The 19,805-nt window shown below is 43.4% G+C and overlaps 1 protein-coding gene across 3 annotated transcripts in view; it reads left to right on the top strand.

Annotated features, from left to right (window-relative positions):
- The window catches only part of GMDS (GDP-mannose 4,6-dehydratase), a 637,149-nt gene that overhangs the window by 516,451 nt on the left and 100,893 nt on the right, over nt 1–19,805 (top strand). For all 3 annotated transcript variants that reach the window (XM_003896946.3, XM_021936583.2, XM_009204344.4), the window contains exon 9: nt 3,248–3,344. In XM_003896946.3, coding sequence (XP_003896995.1) covers nt 3,248–3,344 — 97 coding nt within the window. The remainder of the gene's footprint in view (nt 1–3,247; nt 3,345–19,805) is intronic.

Raw genomic sequence — 19,805 nt, 5'->3', positions numbered from 1 at the left:
CTTGTTAATTAACCGAATCCTCTCCTCTCTGTCAAGCCACCATCATTTCATTAACATTGCAGCTCTGCTTTGAGTCATAACGTTACTTGTTAGGACATGTTGGCTGTTACCTTTTACTTGTTAATACAAGTGTTTCATGTTTTGTCGTAACTGAATGTTTTTTGGCACTTGGCGGAAACTTTTGCTTACTGCCCTCATTCAGACCTGGTGCAAATTAGAAAGTGGTTTTTGCCAACTCAATTCAGCTTTGAGCCATTTCCTGATTACATTTGCTTATTCAATGTAGCTATATTAATTGTAGAGGGCAATGCCATGCCCTTGGAGACTGTTTTGACTGTAGACAGCATTTGCAAGATGAAAGTTCAGCAGACAGCGTTCAGACAATGGCAAAAAGTCGTGCAAGGGAGCTGGTGCCTGTTGAGCACCAAAGTAGCACCAGACCCAAGTCTGACTTTCAGGCTGTATTTAATAAACCCCTTAGAGAGGGAGTGTTTCTCCTTCAGCCTTTTCGCATTTCAGCTAGTGTTACAAATCCCAAATGTTAGTCTATGACCAGCAAAGCAATCAAAGAGAATCAGTAGTAGACACTAAAATTCAAGTGGTCTAGCCGTGCAGGCCGCTGCTATAAACAGGAATTAAATGCTTTCCTTCAGCTGAGGGTGAGGCGATACCATTAACCTGGTCGGCCAAAGCAGGAGTGGGCAGCTGTGGCCTGTGGGCCAAATCCCAGCTGAGGCCCTTTTTTTTTTTTTTAAACTGTCCTGGAGGTAAGGACAGGTTTTACAGTTTTAAAGGGTGGTTAAAAAAAAAAAGAAGAAGAAAGTAAAGAGGAAGAAAAATAAGAGGAGGAAGAAGAAACAAAAAAAGGAGGAGGAAAAAGGAAAAATATGTAACAGAGACTGTATGTGATCTGTAAAACTTTAAGTATTTACTATCTGGTTCGTCACAGAAACAGTTTATAGACCCCACTGAAGTCTAAAGACCCCTCAGGCGGGGCCTCAGTCCTCTCCTGACTCACATGCTCCCTCCCAAATCAAGAAAAGCTCTCTCCAGCTCTTTACCAAGGCTCTGTTGGTTTAAAGATGTGTGTGTGCTTGTGTGTGGTTTTTTAAAAATTGAATTATAAATGGATTTGAATCACCAGTCCTCATGTTTGTGGCATTTGAGATTTACCAGTGGAAGAACAGTGCAATATTTATGTGCACATAAGTCAGCATGGCCAATCACAGACCGAATACCCAGCTACAAATGAAAAATCAATCAGCAGAACTGTAAATGGTATTTCTGTTACAACTCTTTGACTTGGTTGGAGATACGATCATGCAAGTATCTGCTGAACTTGTTTCTCTTTGCAAAGTATGAAATGTGAGCAAAAATATTTAAAACATGCCTGTGAAATACAAATATACTTTCATCTACTGAAAGCCTAACCAAAATTTAAAAAAAAAAAAAAAAGTTCTACTTAAATAATTAACTTTAGAATTAGATAGTTAATTTTTTTAAAAATCATGACTTAACAAATTGTCCTCCCTTCCTGTGGATATCAGCTAAGATTTGGTCTTTATCCACAGGAGATGTATGAGGGTCATCATTCCTTTAGGTTATGTTTTAAAACACTTTGAATCTCCATGCTCCAAAACATCCACTTAACGTTTCCTGGTGAATTTTCCAAAAACTTCGCTCTGATACTACCTACCAATCCCCTTGCTTTGAAATTCTTAGACCTACATGACCTGCCAAACAATCTAGTCAATATTAAGAAAGAAATGAAAACAAATTACCAAACATCCCTTTTTGTGTTAATAATCAATATAAAAGTCACAGGGAAATGACCAGTTGTACAGTTGTATATTATTCAACATATTGTGCTATATAATTCTCTGCACTACAGGACAATTTTCATATTTGCCTTGAGTCCATTGGCAAATTCAGCACACTAACAAACTGATTATTCCTCCAACAGTGAAATATCTCCCCTTTGCTACCAGAACATTCAGGTGATTCACCAGAAATAAGGCTTATGAGGCCAGTTCATGTCTTTAATTCTCAACCTATTCCAAAATGTAACTGGGATCAACATTTAATGTTCATTTTCAGTGGTGCCTGTGGCTTACATAGTCAAGTAACTAATTTTGTCTTCCCCATGGTGACTCTGACCCAGACAGCACCCAGAATTGTCCTGTGTCCACAGGATTCATCTCCAGCTCATGATGCAAACCAGTTCTAATGATAAATGGTAAAGTCAAACATGCCATACTTGTTCATTTCTTTTCTTTCTTTGCCAAAAAGTTCATATGTAAAAATAAATAACCCAAATTGTATACTATTATAGAAATCCAGAGGTTACCATTAAGCGAGTGGCTTGATTTATACAAATGAGAACATAAAATGGATAAGTAGAGTTTTAGCGAGAAGGTAATCTCGAAGCATATGAGCTCATCCTGCATAGTGTGGACTTGAGGAGTCGCTCCTGGGATCCTTCCTGCCGTCAACCGTGTATGTTCAGGGAAGGAACTTGTGTGCAAACAGTATCCTAGCTAGGTCAGAGGAGGGTGTAGGAAAGTAATACTGATATGCCCTCTCTCAGCAGGAAACGAACGGTTAGTTGTGTTCTTTTTGGAGGTTTAATCATCTGAGACTTATTAAGGGGGCCCACCATTGACTGGGAAGAGCAGGAGAACTTGTATCTGATCCAGGGATGCTTTGAATGGTTAATTAGGTTATGGAACTTATTCCCAAATGGAATGCGTCAACTTAACATTGAATATCCCTAAAACTACAGAAGAAAGAAAAGAAAAAAGGGAGAGGACAAAAGACATCAATTAATTTATAATAATTAATCTAATTAATTTATAATCTTTAATTTAATTTATAATAATTGATTCATTTAATTAATTTATTTATAATAATTAATGACCAAGAATAGTCTAGAGAAATACAAAATCTTTGAAATCCCAAAAGTTGCCCAATTTTCTGGCTAATCTGTTCATTTCTAAAGCCTCACTTCTGAATTCATCATGATTTTCTTAAAAAGAAGAGGAAAAAACCCTGCCCTTTCAAAACAGATCTAGAGCAGTTTGAAAGTCCCCGTTGCTTTAATAATCACGTTGGGCATCAGCCTGTGCCGCTGCAGTTAATGAGCTTAAGCGCTCCTGCAGGGAGCGGGCTGGGGCATCCCAAGGTGTGACAGCATGGCCAAATGTTCCCAAGCAATTAGGAGCTGACTCGGTGTTTATCTTCTTTACAGGTGGGAAGGAAAGAATGAAAATGAAGTGGGCAGATGTAAAGAGACCGGCAAAGTTCACGTGACTGTGGATCTCAAGTACTACCGGCCAACTGAAGTGGTAAGGACTCTGGCCACCCAGTGCATGGCCACATTTGGCTGGCTGACTGGGAAAATGCGCTCATGGAATGCCTGCTGCCAGCCTTTGGAGCTGTCAGTTCAGCTCCCTGGTATCCTTCAGCGTGCATTTCCAAAATCAGAAAACAATGAATTCAATTTAAGATTATCATTCTCACCACAAACTTCATTGCTCTATAAAGGAAAACAAGAGTTAAACCCGTCAAAAGAAATCTGATTTCAGACATGGAATTTCACATCACAAGTAGATCTCGTCATGTTGGTCTTGGTCTTCTATTCTAATGGCTGGTCCCTGATAGCCTGCAGGATGCCTGACTCAGCAACACCCTCCCAGGCCTGCAGGACATGTGGGGCCTGTCCAGCTGTGTCGGCGTCTGTCTCTGTGTGCTCATACACAAGTACACACTTGCACACTACACCATAAATGGTTTCCCTGCATTTTTAAGACTCGGGTCAGGTACCACCCTGTCCATGAAGCCTTTCCTGGCCAATACACCAGTACTGCTGAAATTCCTTCCCACTCCTTTCTTTGTATCCACATTATATGCTATACCTAATTCTATTATAGTACCTATTATAACTCACTATAATCTAATCACTTGTTTACATATCTGTCTCTCTTTACCAAATTGTGAACTCTTTGAGGATAGGGACTTTAAAAAAATATCTTAAGGCCAGGCATGGTGGCTCACGCCTGTAATCCCAGCACTTTGGAAGGCAGAGGCAGGCAGATCACCTGAGGTCAGGAGTTCAAGACCAGCCTGACCAACATGGTAAAACACCATCTCTACTAGAAATACAAAATTAGCCGGGCCTGGTGGTGCAAGCCTGTAATCCCCGCTACTCCGAAGGCTGAGGCAGGAGAATCACTTGAACCCGGGAGGCAGAGGTTGCAGTGAGCCGAGATCGCACACATTGCACTCCAGCCTGGGCAACAACAGCGAAACTCTGTCTCAAAAAAAAAAAAAAATCTTAGACTAGACTATAACAAGGTAGGTACTTAATAAATACTAACTGATTGCTAGATGGATGGGTGAATTTCTAAATACAGAAGTTCCTGTGTTAAAAAATGGTTCTTAGAACATAACATCCTCCTTTCCTAAATTTATAAAGCTGCCTAGCCTGCTGTTATTGCTTTAATGAGGTCCATCCTCACCATGGAAGCAAAACTCAACGTAGAAAATATACCTAAAGATAGTAGAAAGCGTCGTCTCCAGAGAGAAACGTTCGTATGTGTTACCTAGTGAAGTGAACATTAACTGTGAAAATTGAATTTTTTTGAAACCATTTTCCCTGTGTTCTGAACAAAATTCCTATCTGTTGTACAACCTTGGAGAGGTTAGGAAAACTCCGTGGAGGAGAGACTGAAAGTGAATCGGTCATCATTTACCACTCTTTAAAATGTCCTGTTTCAGACAGAAGGAAAAAACTGTGTTTCATGCACTCTGCACACCGGAGGAAATAAAAAGGAAAGGAAGTAACTGGTGCTTGGGAGAGGTAGGGCTGTGGAGTTGTGCATTGTCCGGGCGAAGGGCGTGGCCGGGGCTCCGACACAGCGAACAATTGTTCCTGGTGCTAATGGAGAGTGGGTGTGCCCAGGAGAGGATGTGTGCTGGCCCTCGGGGAGGGAGATGCCAGCCACACTGTGCTGACACAGCCAGGACTGGCGGCTGGAGCCCTGAGCTGTGCTGCCATCTGACTCTCTGGCCTGAGGAGGTGCGACAGAGATGTCAGTTTTCTGGGACATGGCACAGATCACATATTTGGGTAAATGCGTTTCTGTATCTACAATCAAAAACGGCCATCTCAGAGAAGGAAATTTCCTAAGCCAACAGAATCCTCAATTTTTACAACTTAAATGTGGCTCTTTCCCTCTCTGACACCAAAATAGTTTCAAAAGCTAGGAAGTCATTAAGAATGGCTTGTCTGTCATTCCTACTTAGGCAAGGTGTGGGATTGATAAGGACACAGAACAAAAGAATTCACTGAACAGGAAAAGGACCCTCAGACTAACAAGACTGTTCTTGAATCTGCATCGACCCCCTTTCCTGCTGTGACCGACGCCGCATCCCTCCTGTTTCTTTTGTTCATTCAAATGCTATCATCATACCTGTTCTGCAGCTCTGTTGACACTAGCGTTCTTTCAGTATAAGAGTGGTGTCTGATTTCATATACTTGCTTTATTTTTCCACTGATTTGGCTCTCTCCTGAGCTTCCCTTTACTGTCCAATTTTGAATCTTGAACTACATTTTATCTTTCTAAGCCTCTAGGCTGCATTAATTTCATTCACTCCGCTTCAACTTAATATTCCACTGGGTAAGCTTTTCTTGTATGGTGAGACTAAACTTTTAACCTCATTCCTCAGAACAACAAGTTTTCCTAAAACTTGGATCAACTTGACAGCCTCCTGTTGAGTTGCCTCAGGGATGAGAATATTCTTCCAGCTGAAAGGTAACCGGAACTGGAGACTACACTGTAAATAAGCTTTTAGTTAGGTGTGAGGTCCCAACAGCCAATGGTCTAGAGCCATTTTGTGTGAGTCCTGAAAACCACCGAGCTTCTCTGAGGTTTGTCCACATTCAACTTAGGGCAGATGTGGGATTCTCTCACATCTAAACTGAATCTTTCCCTTCTCAGGGTCTCAGTCCATCCTGCACATGCCAAAGGCGGCTGCTTCTTCTTCTAGTACTACAAAAGTGCCTCCACTGATCAGCTTAGGCCATCTGTCTCCCGAGATCTTCTGCACAGAGGGACACTCAACCAATAACTACATCTTCTTAGAATCATTTCAGAATGATAGGGGGGAAAAATGCCATAAAGAAAATTTGAAAACCAAAGTGGTGAAGACACGTCAGGTCTCAGAACACTGATATCCTACAGCAAGACTAAAGGGAAATAGAGCTTTATATTGTGTTTTGAATAAGACTCAAAAATGGCCCTTTGCTCAGCAAAGGCAGGTACTAGCTTGAAAGAGGCCACCAGTGATTCCATATAGGGCATAGTTCCACATGTGCTGGTAATTTTTTTTTTCCTCATTGATTTAGTGCCTCAAAACCTTAAATATCGCTTCTGTACCAGTGTGAAGTTTTGAAAGTGTTTGCTCTGGACTAAGGACTCCAGCATCCAATTAAAACTCAATCAAGCAACATTTTTTGGTACTCTGCCTACAGATGTTTGTTACCACAGAGAGCCTGATCCTGGAAATTAGACTTTAAATTTTCCATCACTCCTGAATTCTGGTATTTGTTGATGATAACATTAGTACTTGAGTTCTGTGCCACTTAAGACCCCTGTCTTGTGTATAGTTTTCTATACATGCACACGTTGATGCACAGATTTATTGCATTGTGTGTTCATTCTTAAAGAGGAAGTGGTATTATGCTCAAATGTGGGTCTGTTGGCCAAACGGCCTGAGTTTGAAACCTATTGATTACTAGCTGTGTGACCTTAGGCAAGTTCCTTAACTTCTCAGTGCCTCTGTTCCCTCATTTTTAAAAATGAGATTAATAATAGGACTTCTTTCAAAAAATTATTGGAGAATTGACAGAGTCAGTTATGTGAAGTACTTATTAGTACAGTGTCTGGCACAGAGTAAATATCCAATATTGTTGTTGTTCTTAACAATTCATTCATTCACTAAATATTTACCAGACACTGTGCTAGGCCCTAGGTATACAATGATGAACAAAACAGATACAGTCCCCACCGCTGGGAAGATTGCAAATGTAGAAATGATAGCAGTTTGGCCGGGCGCAGTGGCTCACACCTGTAATCGCAGCATTTTGGGAGGCTGAGGCAGGCAGATCACGAGGTCAAGAGATTGAGACCATCCTGGCTAACATGGTGAAACCCCGTCTCTACTAAAAATACAAAAAAAATAATTAGCCGAGCACGGTGGCGGCGCCTGTAGTCGCAGCTACTGGGGAGGCTGAGGCAGGAGAATGGCGAGAACCCGGGAGGTGGAGCTTGCAGTGAGCCGAGATCGCGCCACTGCACTCCAGCTTGGGCAAAGACATGATAGTAGTTCCTGGAGTCCAGGATCTTTGGAGTAGAACGGCCTTATTAGTGAATTGACTAACATTCAGACTAACCAGCCAAAAATAGATAACAAAACATACTTGAAGCTTCTAACAAACATTATTAAGCACTTTTTAAAATGCTAATTTTTTCTTGGTTTTCACCCTTTTTGATCCTCTTTCTGAAAGTTCAGGAGCTATTCTGTAGTACAGAAATATTGTGTAAATATGAGAAAACTACTATTGACCTATTAATGTATATAAAATAACCACAAATATGTCTTCTTCTTATTTGAGAATTTTTAACTTAAAATTCACAAAGGAAGGATTAATGAAGTAGTCATCCTAATGTGCCAAATTTTTAACCACATCAAATGGTCAATCCACTAAAAAAGCAAAACAAAAGAAAAAAAAGCAAAGAGATTTTTTCAGTCAAACAAAAAGTCCCTTTTTTTTTCTGCAGAGCATCTTAGGAAATGGGATAAAGGGACACATTCACAGACCCAAAGCAAGTATTTTCCATGAAAAGTATCTTGGCTTAAACTCTACTAGCTGATGTTTACTCCTTTTTTTCCTTGCTACACTGTTTGTCTTTAACACTCATTTTTCTTCCCACTGTATTTTTAATCTCCTCAGTTGTGATTGGTTTTTGTTTTATTTACTTAGATATCTGATATTTATTCCTAATCTTTATAGCTATCAGGAAAAAATCATGGGTTAAAACCTACAACTAAGAAAGCAGTAACTTCAAAGAAGTCCAACAAGCTGGTTAAAACAACACCTTCCTCCGGTAAAAACATGTGGCCTGTCTCTAATCAAATTACCGTGTGCTTGTCGTTGTCCTCCCAGCCCCGCACACTTTTCCTAATATTTTTCTGTAAGTGATGTTAAGTTAAATGGCCTGTAATTGCTTGCTCTATCTCATAGCCCTGTTTAGAATAATGATATGTAACACTTTCCAGACCTCAGGAACCTGATCTGTCATCAGAGGACTTACATAAATACCAGTCAGAGCTTCCCTCGGCTCTGTCTCCACATTTGGGGGTGAGAAGCCCTCGACACACTCACCAGCCTGGCCTTTTGTCCCGAAACTGTCCCCCTTTTCTCCCATAGCTGTTCTCACCACCTTCTCACACTTCCCCTCCCAAAGCAGGAAATTAGATCCCCCGACTCTATCCCTTCATCTGTCCCAGCTCTGTTAGAAGCCAGTCCGTCCCTCCCAGCCCTGCTCCCTCTGACCTCTGAGGCTCTAATCCTCCCCTCCACCCCTGCTCTTCTTTGTTCCTTTCTCTGACGAGTGGGAGCCTGGGTCAGAGGATGTGGGGAGAGCAGATTAAGGGTGAGTGCCTTTCTTCCCGCACTCTTGGGCCTGTAGAAAGAGGCGAGACTATTGGTTCTGAAGGTCCCTTCCCATTTGAATATCCTGGCATCCTCTGCCCTCGTAACTGTCGGACCACAGTAGCGTGGAATGCTGATCAGAATGCTTCCTCTTTTGTAATTATTCTCCGAACTTCTTACTGCTTGTATTTTATAAATAGGTTATATCTCTAAATCACTGTTTATATATTTTAAGCCTCCCTCTTAGGCTCCTCATACTAATCTTGATATCCTTCCTTAATCACATTGGCCTTTCCTGCCCTTTTCCTTCCTTGGACTTAAGCAAGGGAGCTTTAAGTTTCAGTCTCTTCAGTTGATTCTTAAATGCTCCACTGTATGTTCTCCATACTTCATAGGATCGCATACAAAACCCCCAGGGCCATATAGCTTTCCTCCTGAAGCCTGGGTTCTTTCCTCGGTTGCCCTCCCTCTTCGAGAGCATTTCATATCTAATGAAATAGTAATTGCGTACTAATTATAATACCCCCAACTTCCTCCGTTTTTCCTTGAAGTTTCTTTTCTTATGATCAGATCTAGATTAAAATGATGTCATCAAAGACTCAAAAACCCTTATGGGTGTACATAGCTATGTTTCTTCCTTTGTTTAAGAATAGTTTTGGATTTATCCTTAAGACCCTCTGGTGTTGCTAATGTAGATATGGTCATTACCTGGACCGTAGGGCGTTCCTGCACCACCTGTACCTTTTTTCCATAAAGCTATCCAGGTGATGACTGGCTATCCTCATTTATAATCATAATGTAGATTTATTGACATCTACAAAATAAGTTTCAAAATCTTTTTATCATCGTAAAAGTTTGTGTTAGCATCTGCATCAACTTTCCATAGGAGGAGCAATAGTGGTTGAGCTCAGCTTCTCCCTGAAGTAGCTCTGATGTAGATCACCCAAAGAACAGAATTCCGCATGAGAGATCCATTCATCCCTGATGGGCTTACGTGTTCCATCTTTGTTTTCATCTTTAGACAATAAGCTCTATATTCTGGAATCTAAAAAATCCCTCTTTTTTTTTCTTTAAACAAATCAGCCATGTTCTTCCTGTTCTACCAAGCCATATTTATCTTCCAAAATCACAGCAGTCCAAAAATCTGTGTTCATGGAGATTTCACAGATAATACTGCCTGTGGTTTCTCTCACCCTGTTCTGCCTCATGCTCTCGATAAGGTTAATTATTTTTTATCAAATTTGATTGTTTTCCTAGCACCTTCTTTACTTGAAAACAGTTGCTCTGCAGACACTAAAATATTCTGGGGCTGAAATGTAGTCCATGCCCATCTACCGTGGGCTCTGTGCCACCTTTCTCTCACCCTGCCTGCCTTCTCCAGCCTCACTGCCCACACCTGTGCTCATGCCAGGCTGGCTTCTCTATCCACTGTTAACTCTAATAGCAAAGATAAAAACTCATCTGGCTCCTTTTGTCGTTAACTGCCAAGGTGATAGGTCCACCACTGATGGGCTTCCATCCCAACTTAGTAGCTCTGATCTGCTTCTAGACATTTAATGCTTAACAGGTTTGGCCCATCAGTAAATACCTGGTTTCATTCAGCTGTTACGCAGAAATAGGAACCGTCCTTAATAGCAAAATCTAGCTTGTACATTTTGTAATGCTGTCATCAATTTGCTAGTTTCCTGAGTAAATCAGGTGTGCCTTGCCCCCATGAAAACCTGGTATAAGAATATCTTAAACTAAAAAATAAGTAATTGTGTAGGTACTAACAGATTCTGCAGTTTTTAGGATTTTTACAGGAATCTTTTAGATAGTACATTGACCATGCACATTTAAAATATAATTCTGATTTACCTTCAGCTTCTCAGATACGTATCAGTATATATGAAAATAAAATATATGGTTGAGTTCTTAACATTCAATTTGAAAAGAATGTTTATCGAACATTCCATTACCATGGAAGTAAGTCCCAGTCTAACACCAAGAAATTTAAAGATAAATGAGATAAGGTCCTTGTCCAATAGAAACTCTCAGATGAAAGGGGAGCAGCTGCGAAGCTGCTGGGACAGCCCGGGGTGTCGGAGGGTGTAATGAGGGACTCACCGAACCAGGGCAGCCCAGGCGAGACAAACAGTGACAGGTGCCAGAACATGGCAGAGATGGAGACCATGGAATCAGAGTGGACTAAGGACATGTGGAAGAGAAGCCAGAGCTGAGGGTGACTCCCAGGACAGAGGCTGAACCGTGCAGGGTAGTGGGGAGGCGATGATGCTGAAGCCCAGATCAGAGATCCAGTGAGAAGACTTACTTTGCAGGGGAGGTGTTGGGGCGCTCTGTCACACTCACGGTGTCTCGGGGATATCTGTGCAGCAAAATCAGGGAGGCAGTTGGAGCTGGAGGCCTAGTGTAGAGAAAAGAGGTCGGGGCTAGGGCCTGGATGTGCAAGAGCTGAAATCCTGACATACATAAACTCCCTAAAGGAGCATGTCTAGGGGAAAACAGAAGAGTGTGCACCGGGAGCTGGTCGCAGAGCCAGGCAAATGTGAATTCCAGGAGGTAAGTCCTAGAAACGTATTTTGAAAAAGTCGGTTAATAAGTCACAGAATACACACACTAAGCACTTGTGTCTGAGAGCCATACGGCCAGACTAATGTGTAAAGAGCTGCTATCAAAGAGTTTACATTGGCAGATGATTACTTCATCTCAATCCAGGAAAAACTGAGTTTCAGGGGGCAAGCAGAGACCCAGTTTCAAATCACTGTGTCCTGGAAGTCAGGTTGAAAAGCATTTTCGAATTCTTAAAGATGAATTCACAAAGTATGTGCTACATATTGTCATTTTATTAGTCATCATTATTAATTATCCTTACCATATACTCTTGTGAAATTATTAGTTGTCAAAAGACATCTTCTGAAAGGATACTTTGGGCTCTTCAACTCTTGACATTTTTTTATTTAAACACTTATTTTGTTGTATACCTGAAGAGCTTCATGCAGAAAAAATTGCTTGTTCCTTAGTACTGCCGTCTGTGTGCTTCCTGAGCCAGCGGTAGAAAGGATGGGTTGTGTGGAAGGTACACAGTCAACTCATGTTGAACGAGTGATCGATTCTGACTCTGCCTAAACGGTGTGTTTCGAGGGAGTGTGGCAGGTGCTGAGATCCGGCAAGCTCTATGGCTCCTCCTGGAACTGCCGTATCCCCAATAGGCTAGAGAGCAGCCCCCAAGGAAGACATCAGGCTGTCATCTGCTTTTATCTGCCAGCCACCCCCCACGCTTCTCCCTCAGAAACCTGTCTGCAAAAACCCCTCTTAGTACTCGCTCCCCAGAGCCAGCTGAGTGTCACTTTGATAGTCTAAAATCTGTGCTGGGTTGCTATTGCTGATGTAACTAATAATCACAAACTTAGTGGCTTAAAACTACCCAAATCCATTGCCTTACAGTTCTGGAGGTCAGAAGACCAGATGGAGTCCCACTGAGCTAAATCAAGGTGCTGGCAAAGCCACCTTTCTTGTGGAGGCTCCAGGGTCCTCAGACAGTAAGAATACTGAGTTAATCACTCGAACCAATGCTGGGCTAGTGTTTTCTATGGCGTGGATAGCATGTTGTTAATCACTTTGAGGACAAAACCAAAATGGAAGACTCTGGTGCATCATCTGTTTAAAATTGCATAATGTTCACACTCAGAAAACACCGCTGATACATTCGGGCAACTGGAAATGAGGACAGGTCATGCTTGGGCCTGAGGAAACATCAGACAGAGGGACAAGGACAGGCTTCCTAATAAAGGGGAGTTTGAGAGCAGGGCTGTGGAAAGATCTGTGCTTAAAAGAGAGAGCTGAGGGACGGGGTGGTGGATGGAAGGAAACAGTTAGTAGGGAGGAAGGATGAAGGAAGGAGGTGGAATGGACAGGAATGGAAGGAGTTCACAATGGAGGGGAATGGAAGGAATGGTGGAGGGGAATGAATGGGTGGAAAGCCCAGTGGAGGTGGATGGAACTGGAAGGAAGAGGAGGAAAGGGGATGGAATGGAAGGAAAGCCCATGAAGGAGGTGCTGTGGACGAACAGGACAGGGTGTAGGAGCTGGGAAGGAGTTCACAACTGGGGCAGGAGGTGCCAGGGGATGAACATAGATCGGGTGGAATTGGAAGGAGTTCAAGGCAGGGAGGTGGAATGGACGGGTGGAGCTGGAAGGAGTTCACAGTTGGGGTGGAATGGACGGGGTGGAGTGGAAGGAACACAGTTGGGGTGGAGGGGATGAACTGGAAGGAACAGTGGAGGGATGGAAGGGTGGAAGGAGTTCAGCTGGAGGGGCAGGAGGTGGATGGACCAGGGACGGGGTGTAGGAACTGGGAAGGAGTTCACAGTTGGGGCAGGAGGTGCTGTGGGGATGGACCAGCCGCATGAACAGAGACATAGGCAGGGACTCTGTGAGGTGGAGTGGGTGGGTGGCCCAGTCCAGGAACCCTGAGAAGCCAGGTTGGTGGAGCCGATATCACCACACCCTGCCCTGACCAGGCCTTCCCTCACGTAGCCTGCAGGCCACCCCTCTTCACGGCCTCACCTCCTCTTTTATTTATACCTCCTATTTTCTTGCCTTTTTCTTTCTTACTGTCACAAGTCTTAAAACCAGTCATACGTCATCATTAAACTCCACGTAGCCACTATTCTGATACCACCAATCTGGCTTTTGATTCCTGCCATCTGACCCCTGATGGGTTCAAATTCTGGAAGAGTGTCTGCTCACCTGTTCCATTAAGTTAGTTAAACAAGTTTTGCGTTTGAGACAAATTCTTAAACAGTTCCCGGCTGTTTTAGTGATTAAAAAGCAGAGCCAGGAGTAGGGAGGGCCTTACTTTCATAAGAGAGATTTGTTTATAGCATAAACATGGATCCTTAGTCACTCAGGGAAAACCAATCTAAAGATGTTTTTAGGCCGGGCGCGGTGGCTCACGCCTGTAACCCCAGCACTTTGGGAGGCCGAGACGGGCGGATCACGAGGTCAGGAGATCGAGACCATCCTGGCTAACACGGTGAAACCCCGTCTCTACTAAAAATACAAAAAATTAGCCGGGCGCGGTGGCGGCGCCTGTAGCCCCAGCTACTCGGGAGGCCGAGGCAGGAGAATGGCGTGAACCCGGGAGGCGGAGCTTGCAGTGAGCTGAGATCCGGCCACTGCACTCCAGCCTGGGTGACAGAGCGAGACTCCGTCTCAAAAAAAAAAAAAAAAGATGTTTTTATATCTTTTTTACATATTCTTTGACTTTGTAATGAAATGTTTCCCTATTTTACAGGGATTTTGTTGAGAATGAAATTAATTCTGTGTGAATGTTTTTCACAGTGATATTAGAAAGACACTGTACATTTTAAATTCAGGCTGTTTCTATTATTTTTTGAAAAGAGGTCAGTGGAGAAAAATGTGCCTAACATCATCATCTAAAACCTGTTTGAATTTTGGGGAATATGTCATTTTTTCTAAGGCAAGTTACTAAGGTGTTGAAGTTAAGATGTATTTGTTTCTGAATCAGTTTTTGTTTTGGAGGATTAGAAAGTACTATAGTCCCTTACTGAAATTCTGAAATTTAAAAAGTATAGTGGTAGTTTAAATATGTCCTACTGGCTTGCATTATAAGTTTTAAAAGTATATATCTCAACACCTTTTATTCCCAGTTCTCAAACTTTTGAAGTCTTCTAGAAGCTCCTAACCTCTCCTTCCTTCTGTTTTTCCTGCTACAACGTAACAATGAATATTTTCCCACTGATCTCAATGGGCATGTTGAAAACTCTGGTGAAATATTAGTTACTAGACCCTGCACAAGTGTCAGCTCCTTGATGCAGCCCGTGCCCATTCCCCCAGGCAGAGTCAGCACTTACGTCTCGTTCCATCGCACTGTGATGGGTCATTTCCACCTGGGTCCTGGGGGAAGGATGATATCTGAGGGCCTTAAAGACTACCTGGCACATTGCCAGGGGATAAAGATTGAATGAATGTGCACATTGCCAAAGAATCATTCTTAACGCTTTACAGCCAAGTCTGATAGAACCAAAATTATTCAAACCAGTGTATTAAACGATTGGAGAGCAATAGTTTAAACTATTCTAAATAGCAAAGAAGATAAACATAATCATGTTCCTCTTTCTTTCTATTTGAGATTCCATGGCAAGATGAGTGTTAAGTTCACTCACAACTTACACTTGTATATCCAGCCTTTGAAGAGGTCATATTTTGTTTCTATTCCTTTATCTCTGTACATGTCTTTTCACTAGTTCTTCCATTTTCTGCCACTTTCCTATCTCCTTGTGTTTTTGCTGATGTTCTCTCCTTTTTTCTTCATCTGTTCTGAAACTCTTATTTTCATAGGTTCTGTTTGTTTCTCCACTTCCCTCTGCACCTTTCTCGTTGATCTATCCCACCTGTCTCACACAAGCTCAGCACTCCAGACGTGCTCCCTGGCTCCTCTCTGTAGGAAGACCTAGTGATGCCATATTACAGCCACCGCAGCCTGGCCCCACCCTTGTGGCCATTAGGGCATGATGCCTCCGGCAGCCACTATGCACAGCGTGTGAAAGGCTCATGGTATCTTGAAGTCTTGGCAGACAACATCAACAATAATGCATATGCAAAAGGCATCTGGTTGCTTCTGTCTGAAGAGAGTACGCCTACCAACTGGAGGCTTTGCCAGCTCTGAGTCTCCAAAGGAATGCCCAGCTGTCAGCCACCATCTTTCCTTTACCCACTCTGAGGCTATGCTTGTGGAACAAAGTGTCACCTAGCATAAAAGACACCCAGGTCTCTGGCTTTCCCCATCACACACGTTTCTCTGCTACTATAGAACTTTCTGAATTACGAAGTGAGAAATAAGTTCCACTCAGTGAATGGCCGTCGTGGCTGGCGTTGGTATTGTGGACCAAGGTCTTCCAGAAACCTGGTGGCATGATATTACTCTTTTTATTCACTTAGAATCTTCAATGTTTTTCTTTTTTTTTTTTTTTAACGTAAGCGCAAAGAACTTAAATATATGATTGTATAAGATGATAGTCATTTAGAACAATGTTTTTTAAATTTCTGGAAAAGTGAGGCCTGGCACAGTGGCTCATGCCTGTAATCCCAGCACTTTGGGAGGCCGAGGTGAGCGGATCACGAGGTCAAGAGATTAAGACCATCCTGGCTAACACGGTGAAATCCCATCTCAACTAAAAATAAAAAAAAACTAGCCGGGCGAGGTGGCAGGCGCCTGTAGTCCCAGCTGCTTGGGAGGCTGAGATGGTAGAATGGCATGAACCCAGGAGGCGGAGCTTGCAGTGAGCCGAGATTGTGCCACTGCGCTCCAGCCAGGGCAACATAGCGAGACTCTGTCTCAAAAAAAAAAAAGTCTGAAAAAGTGTTGGGCTTGTAGAGATTTTCCTAATAAGGTATACAGTGTCTTCCTCTTTGCACATCCATTTTGGTGGAAAATTCAGGCAAATGCACTAGAATAGTCTTTGGATATGTTTTCTAAAACAAGTATCTAACTACAGTTGTTTTGTTTTTTTTTTTAATATTATGTTTCCCACATGAAGAGAAATGGCCTGATTGAGTATGCCTCTCTTACCAAAATGGCTAACTTACAGTGAGGATGTGAAAAAATAAGAACTCAAATGGGTCCATGGATCAGGTGAATAAGAAAAAGAGAAGAGACTACGGATAAAAACAGTTGCTGATTTTCCTTTGAGATGTTTGTGCTTCATGCTGCCAAATTGAGATGAGAGAAAAGCCAATTTCATGCAGTTTGGCACATCTGTGAAATGCAGCACAAACACACGTGCATGTGTGTGTGTGTGTGCGCGTGTGTGTGTATGAGTGTGTGTGTGCGTGTGTGAGAGAGTGTGTGTGCGCGTGTGTGTGTATGAGTGTGTGTGAGTGTGTGTGTGCGTGTGTGTGAGAGTGTGTGTGTGTGTGTGTTGTGTAGCCCATTGATCCAAAAAGCCTGTTTATCTATCAGCAAGACGAAGTATTATCTTCGTGCATCAGTGCCTCCTCCTAAAGGTGGGATGGGGATGGCCGTCAGTGCCAATACATTGTCTCTTCTTTCAGCTAGCGGGGGTGGGCAGTGGGAGGGAGCCATGGGGCGGAGACTCAGAGCAAACAGTGCCAGCACTGGATCCCGGCGTGGGCGGGTGGTGGGTGCTGGGAGCAGCCAGGGCCTGTGCCTGGTCATCACGTGGTGCTGAGCAACCACCACCTCATCCCAGAAAGGAGGTGAAAAGATAGCACGCACTGGAGTCCAGTGGGGGCGAGGCCACTTCACCCCACAGGGAGCACAGTGGCCAAGGGAATGGTTTTTCATGGTGGTTTGACTTAGCATACTTATGAAAAGACTAGCACCCACCCCCTGGCGTGTGGGTTTATTTGGCAAAACATAAAACAGAGTCAGTTGCTTGTCCTTGAGAGTGGCCACTATGGATCCACCACATTTCTTCTGACTTGTCAGTCCGACACCGTGGCTGGATTCTACAGTCTTGTGTTGACGGGCTTGATGCTTTGGGAGAAACGCAGATACGATGGCGTGGCCTTCTTGCTTTCTGCAGCAGAAACAGCCTCGTGTCTGCCGCGTGTCCCCAGTCATCCACGCACATTCGTCAGGCTTTCTGATCCATACCGGTTTCTCCTCAGCCCTCCCACTAAGCCATGTTTACGTTGTTCTGCCAACAACCTCTATGGAAATCCAAACTGAATAACCTATTGCTTGCTAGAAACACTCTCCTCTTCCTTTCTGCCTTTTTCATGATCTTGATTTTTTTTAAAGAATTCAACCCTTTTTCTTTTTCCCTTTCTCCATCTTTATAACTTTGACGACAATTGAACTTCTATCTGAACTTCTGAACTTTCCGATACCCTCATACTTTGCAGTCAGCGTCAGAGACGTCAGAGTAAAGGGGGTATTTGTTTGAAGCCCTGAGCTGATGATAAGTCGTTTTGTCTGCTGCATCTTCTCTCCACGTGAGTGACATTTTGCGCCCCGGGTTTAGTTATAGGGAGTAAGTTAGGAATATGTGTTTTGCAGTTTCTGTTGTGTATGTAAACCATTGATATCAGTTTATTTATCTGAAGGAAATAAGGAAAAACACTTCAGTCAAAATAATTAGGAGCTAAGAACATAGCACTTGAAAGTTCATTTAGCTATTTACATCTTCTACTTTACACATCATCTCAGTTTCCCTATCTCCTAAGTGAAAGATGATTATGATAAACTTCACAAAAGTAGTGGGAGGTTAAATTAGTGTTTGTGAAGCATGTTGAGATCTTATGATCAAAGATACTATAGTATTGCAGAATGGTGTGATTACTATCAAAGAAAAGAATCCCTCAAACCAAGAGTCTGGATTAATCTGACTGAATTTTCCAGCATCTTCTGTATCTGCCAAGAAGCCCCAAACCTCCAATCTCGCAGTTTTCTCTTCATCTTAGAGTCTGTTTCCAAGTGTCGGAGAGGGTGAGAGAGTAGGCTGCAGTCAGGAACTTGTAAACAGAGGAAATGTGTCGTGTGTTAATGAAGGCTCAGGTAAGGGGCTGGATGGGGCTGGATGGGGCTTGCGGGGCGTGTTCTGCTGGTGACTGTGCAGTGCTGCTCTCAGCAGCCACCGGTTGCTGGTGCTCGGGTGGGGCCTTCACTATGCCAGAAACTCTGTCCCTCCACCCAGCTCATTCCTTAGAATCAACAGGGACTTTCATCCACGCTGCACAAAATCTGACTGAAAAGATTTCTTTCCACAAGTTTCCCAAGTCACTTAAGGGGCATGGAAGGGGTATGCAGGCAGCCAGGGTGTCAGAGGCAAGAGCAGGCTGATAGCACGTAGGTAAGCAAGGTGGATGGAAAACCGTACCTAGACATAAGTGTGCGAAAATTGCAGAGGGATATCTCCAAAACCACAGGCCGCAAATGCACAGATTCAGTGCAGACAGTGGCAAAATGAGTTTCTACATCGATTTCCCACCCATGTGTTTCATTTTGCCTGTAAGCATCAGAGCTGTTGTGGATGTGTGGGTTACCCAAGTGTTCTTAAAGAGGCAACCCGTTTCTTCTCAGGTTGCCTCTTTAAGAACACTTGGGTAATGCTACTACTTTAAGCAAAGTTGCAGGCATCCTTAATCAAGGGTGTCTCCCCTAGTCCATGGTACTTAAGCCTGGTACATGAGACTCATCCAGAAAGCTGTTAAAAATACAGTCCTCCAGGGTTCATCCTCAAACCAGTTGAGCAGCGGACCCTGGAAACGTAGGACTCTGCAGGGATCCTGAGGCAGCCAGCTCTGAGGCTGGCCGAGCCTCGGTAAGTGGGGCAGCTGTGCCCTGGGCTGCAGTCCGGGAGTGATGCACACAGTTCACTTGTCCCTAACCTTATTGGTTTCATTCATCTCTTGAAGAATTCGATAAAAGCTGATTCCCCCCGGGGGAAAATGCTCAGAATACAACGTCATGTATGTAGTTGTAGGGAATTGTGCCCGTCCAGCTGTCCGTGCGGAGAAAACAAAGCGGAACTGCCAAGTCCGGCTCCTTTCTTCTCCAGCCCCAAGTTTTTGCTTGACTTGGCACATCCTTTCATAGGGGCACATGTTTTCTAAATACTCATTTCAAGTGAGTAAAACTGCCATTGGTATAATTTCTGATGATGTGTAGTCAACCCCTTCACAAGTCTGTCATTAAACCCTCCACAAACTCACACGGGTGCTTTGAAAGAGCTTCACGTGCCCTGTCCCCAAGAGAACATAAGAGCCATTCACACCCCCACCCCCCAAGGCAAGGTGTGCTTAGGGCGTGGACATTGAGCTTGGCAGTATCATGAGATCATTTACCCATTGAAGTTAAATTGATGATAGAAATGTAGACGTCAAGATTTTTGTGCCTAGATAGTCTCGGCTTCCCTGACCCCATCCTCGGAGAGCGCCAGGTCCAGGGTGACCATTCCCAAGGGGACCCTCAAAAGTGTATCTGCCACGTCAGGGCAGACGTGTGTTTTGGTGGGTTTTGGTGAAGCCCCAGAGGGCACTGCCCCTACATAGTTCTCTGGTAGGCGGAAGCTCTATGACATCTGACCACAACCTGGCTATA

Source organism: Papio anubis, chromosome 6 (genome assembly GCF_008728515.1).
Source record: "Papio anubis isolate 15944 chromosome 6, Panubis1.0, whole genome shotgun sequence".
NCBI lineage: Eukaryota > Metazoa > Chordata > Mammalia > Primates > Cercopithecidae > Papio > Papio anubis.
The sequence above is the reverse complement of the archived record's forward strand: the minus strand, read 5'-3'. Positions and strand labels throughout refer to the sequence as shown.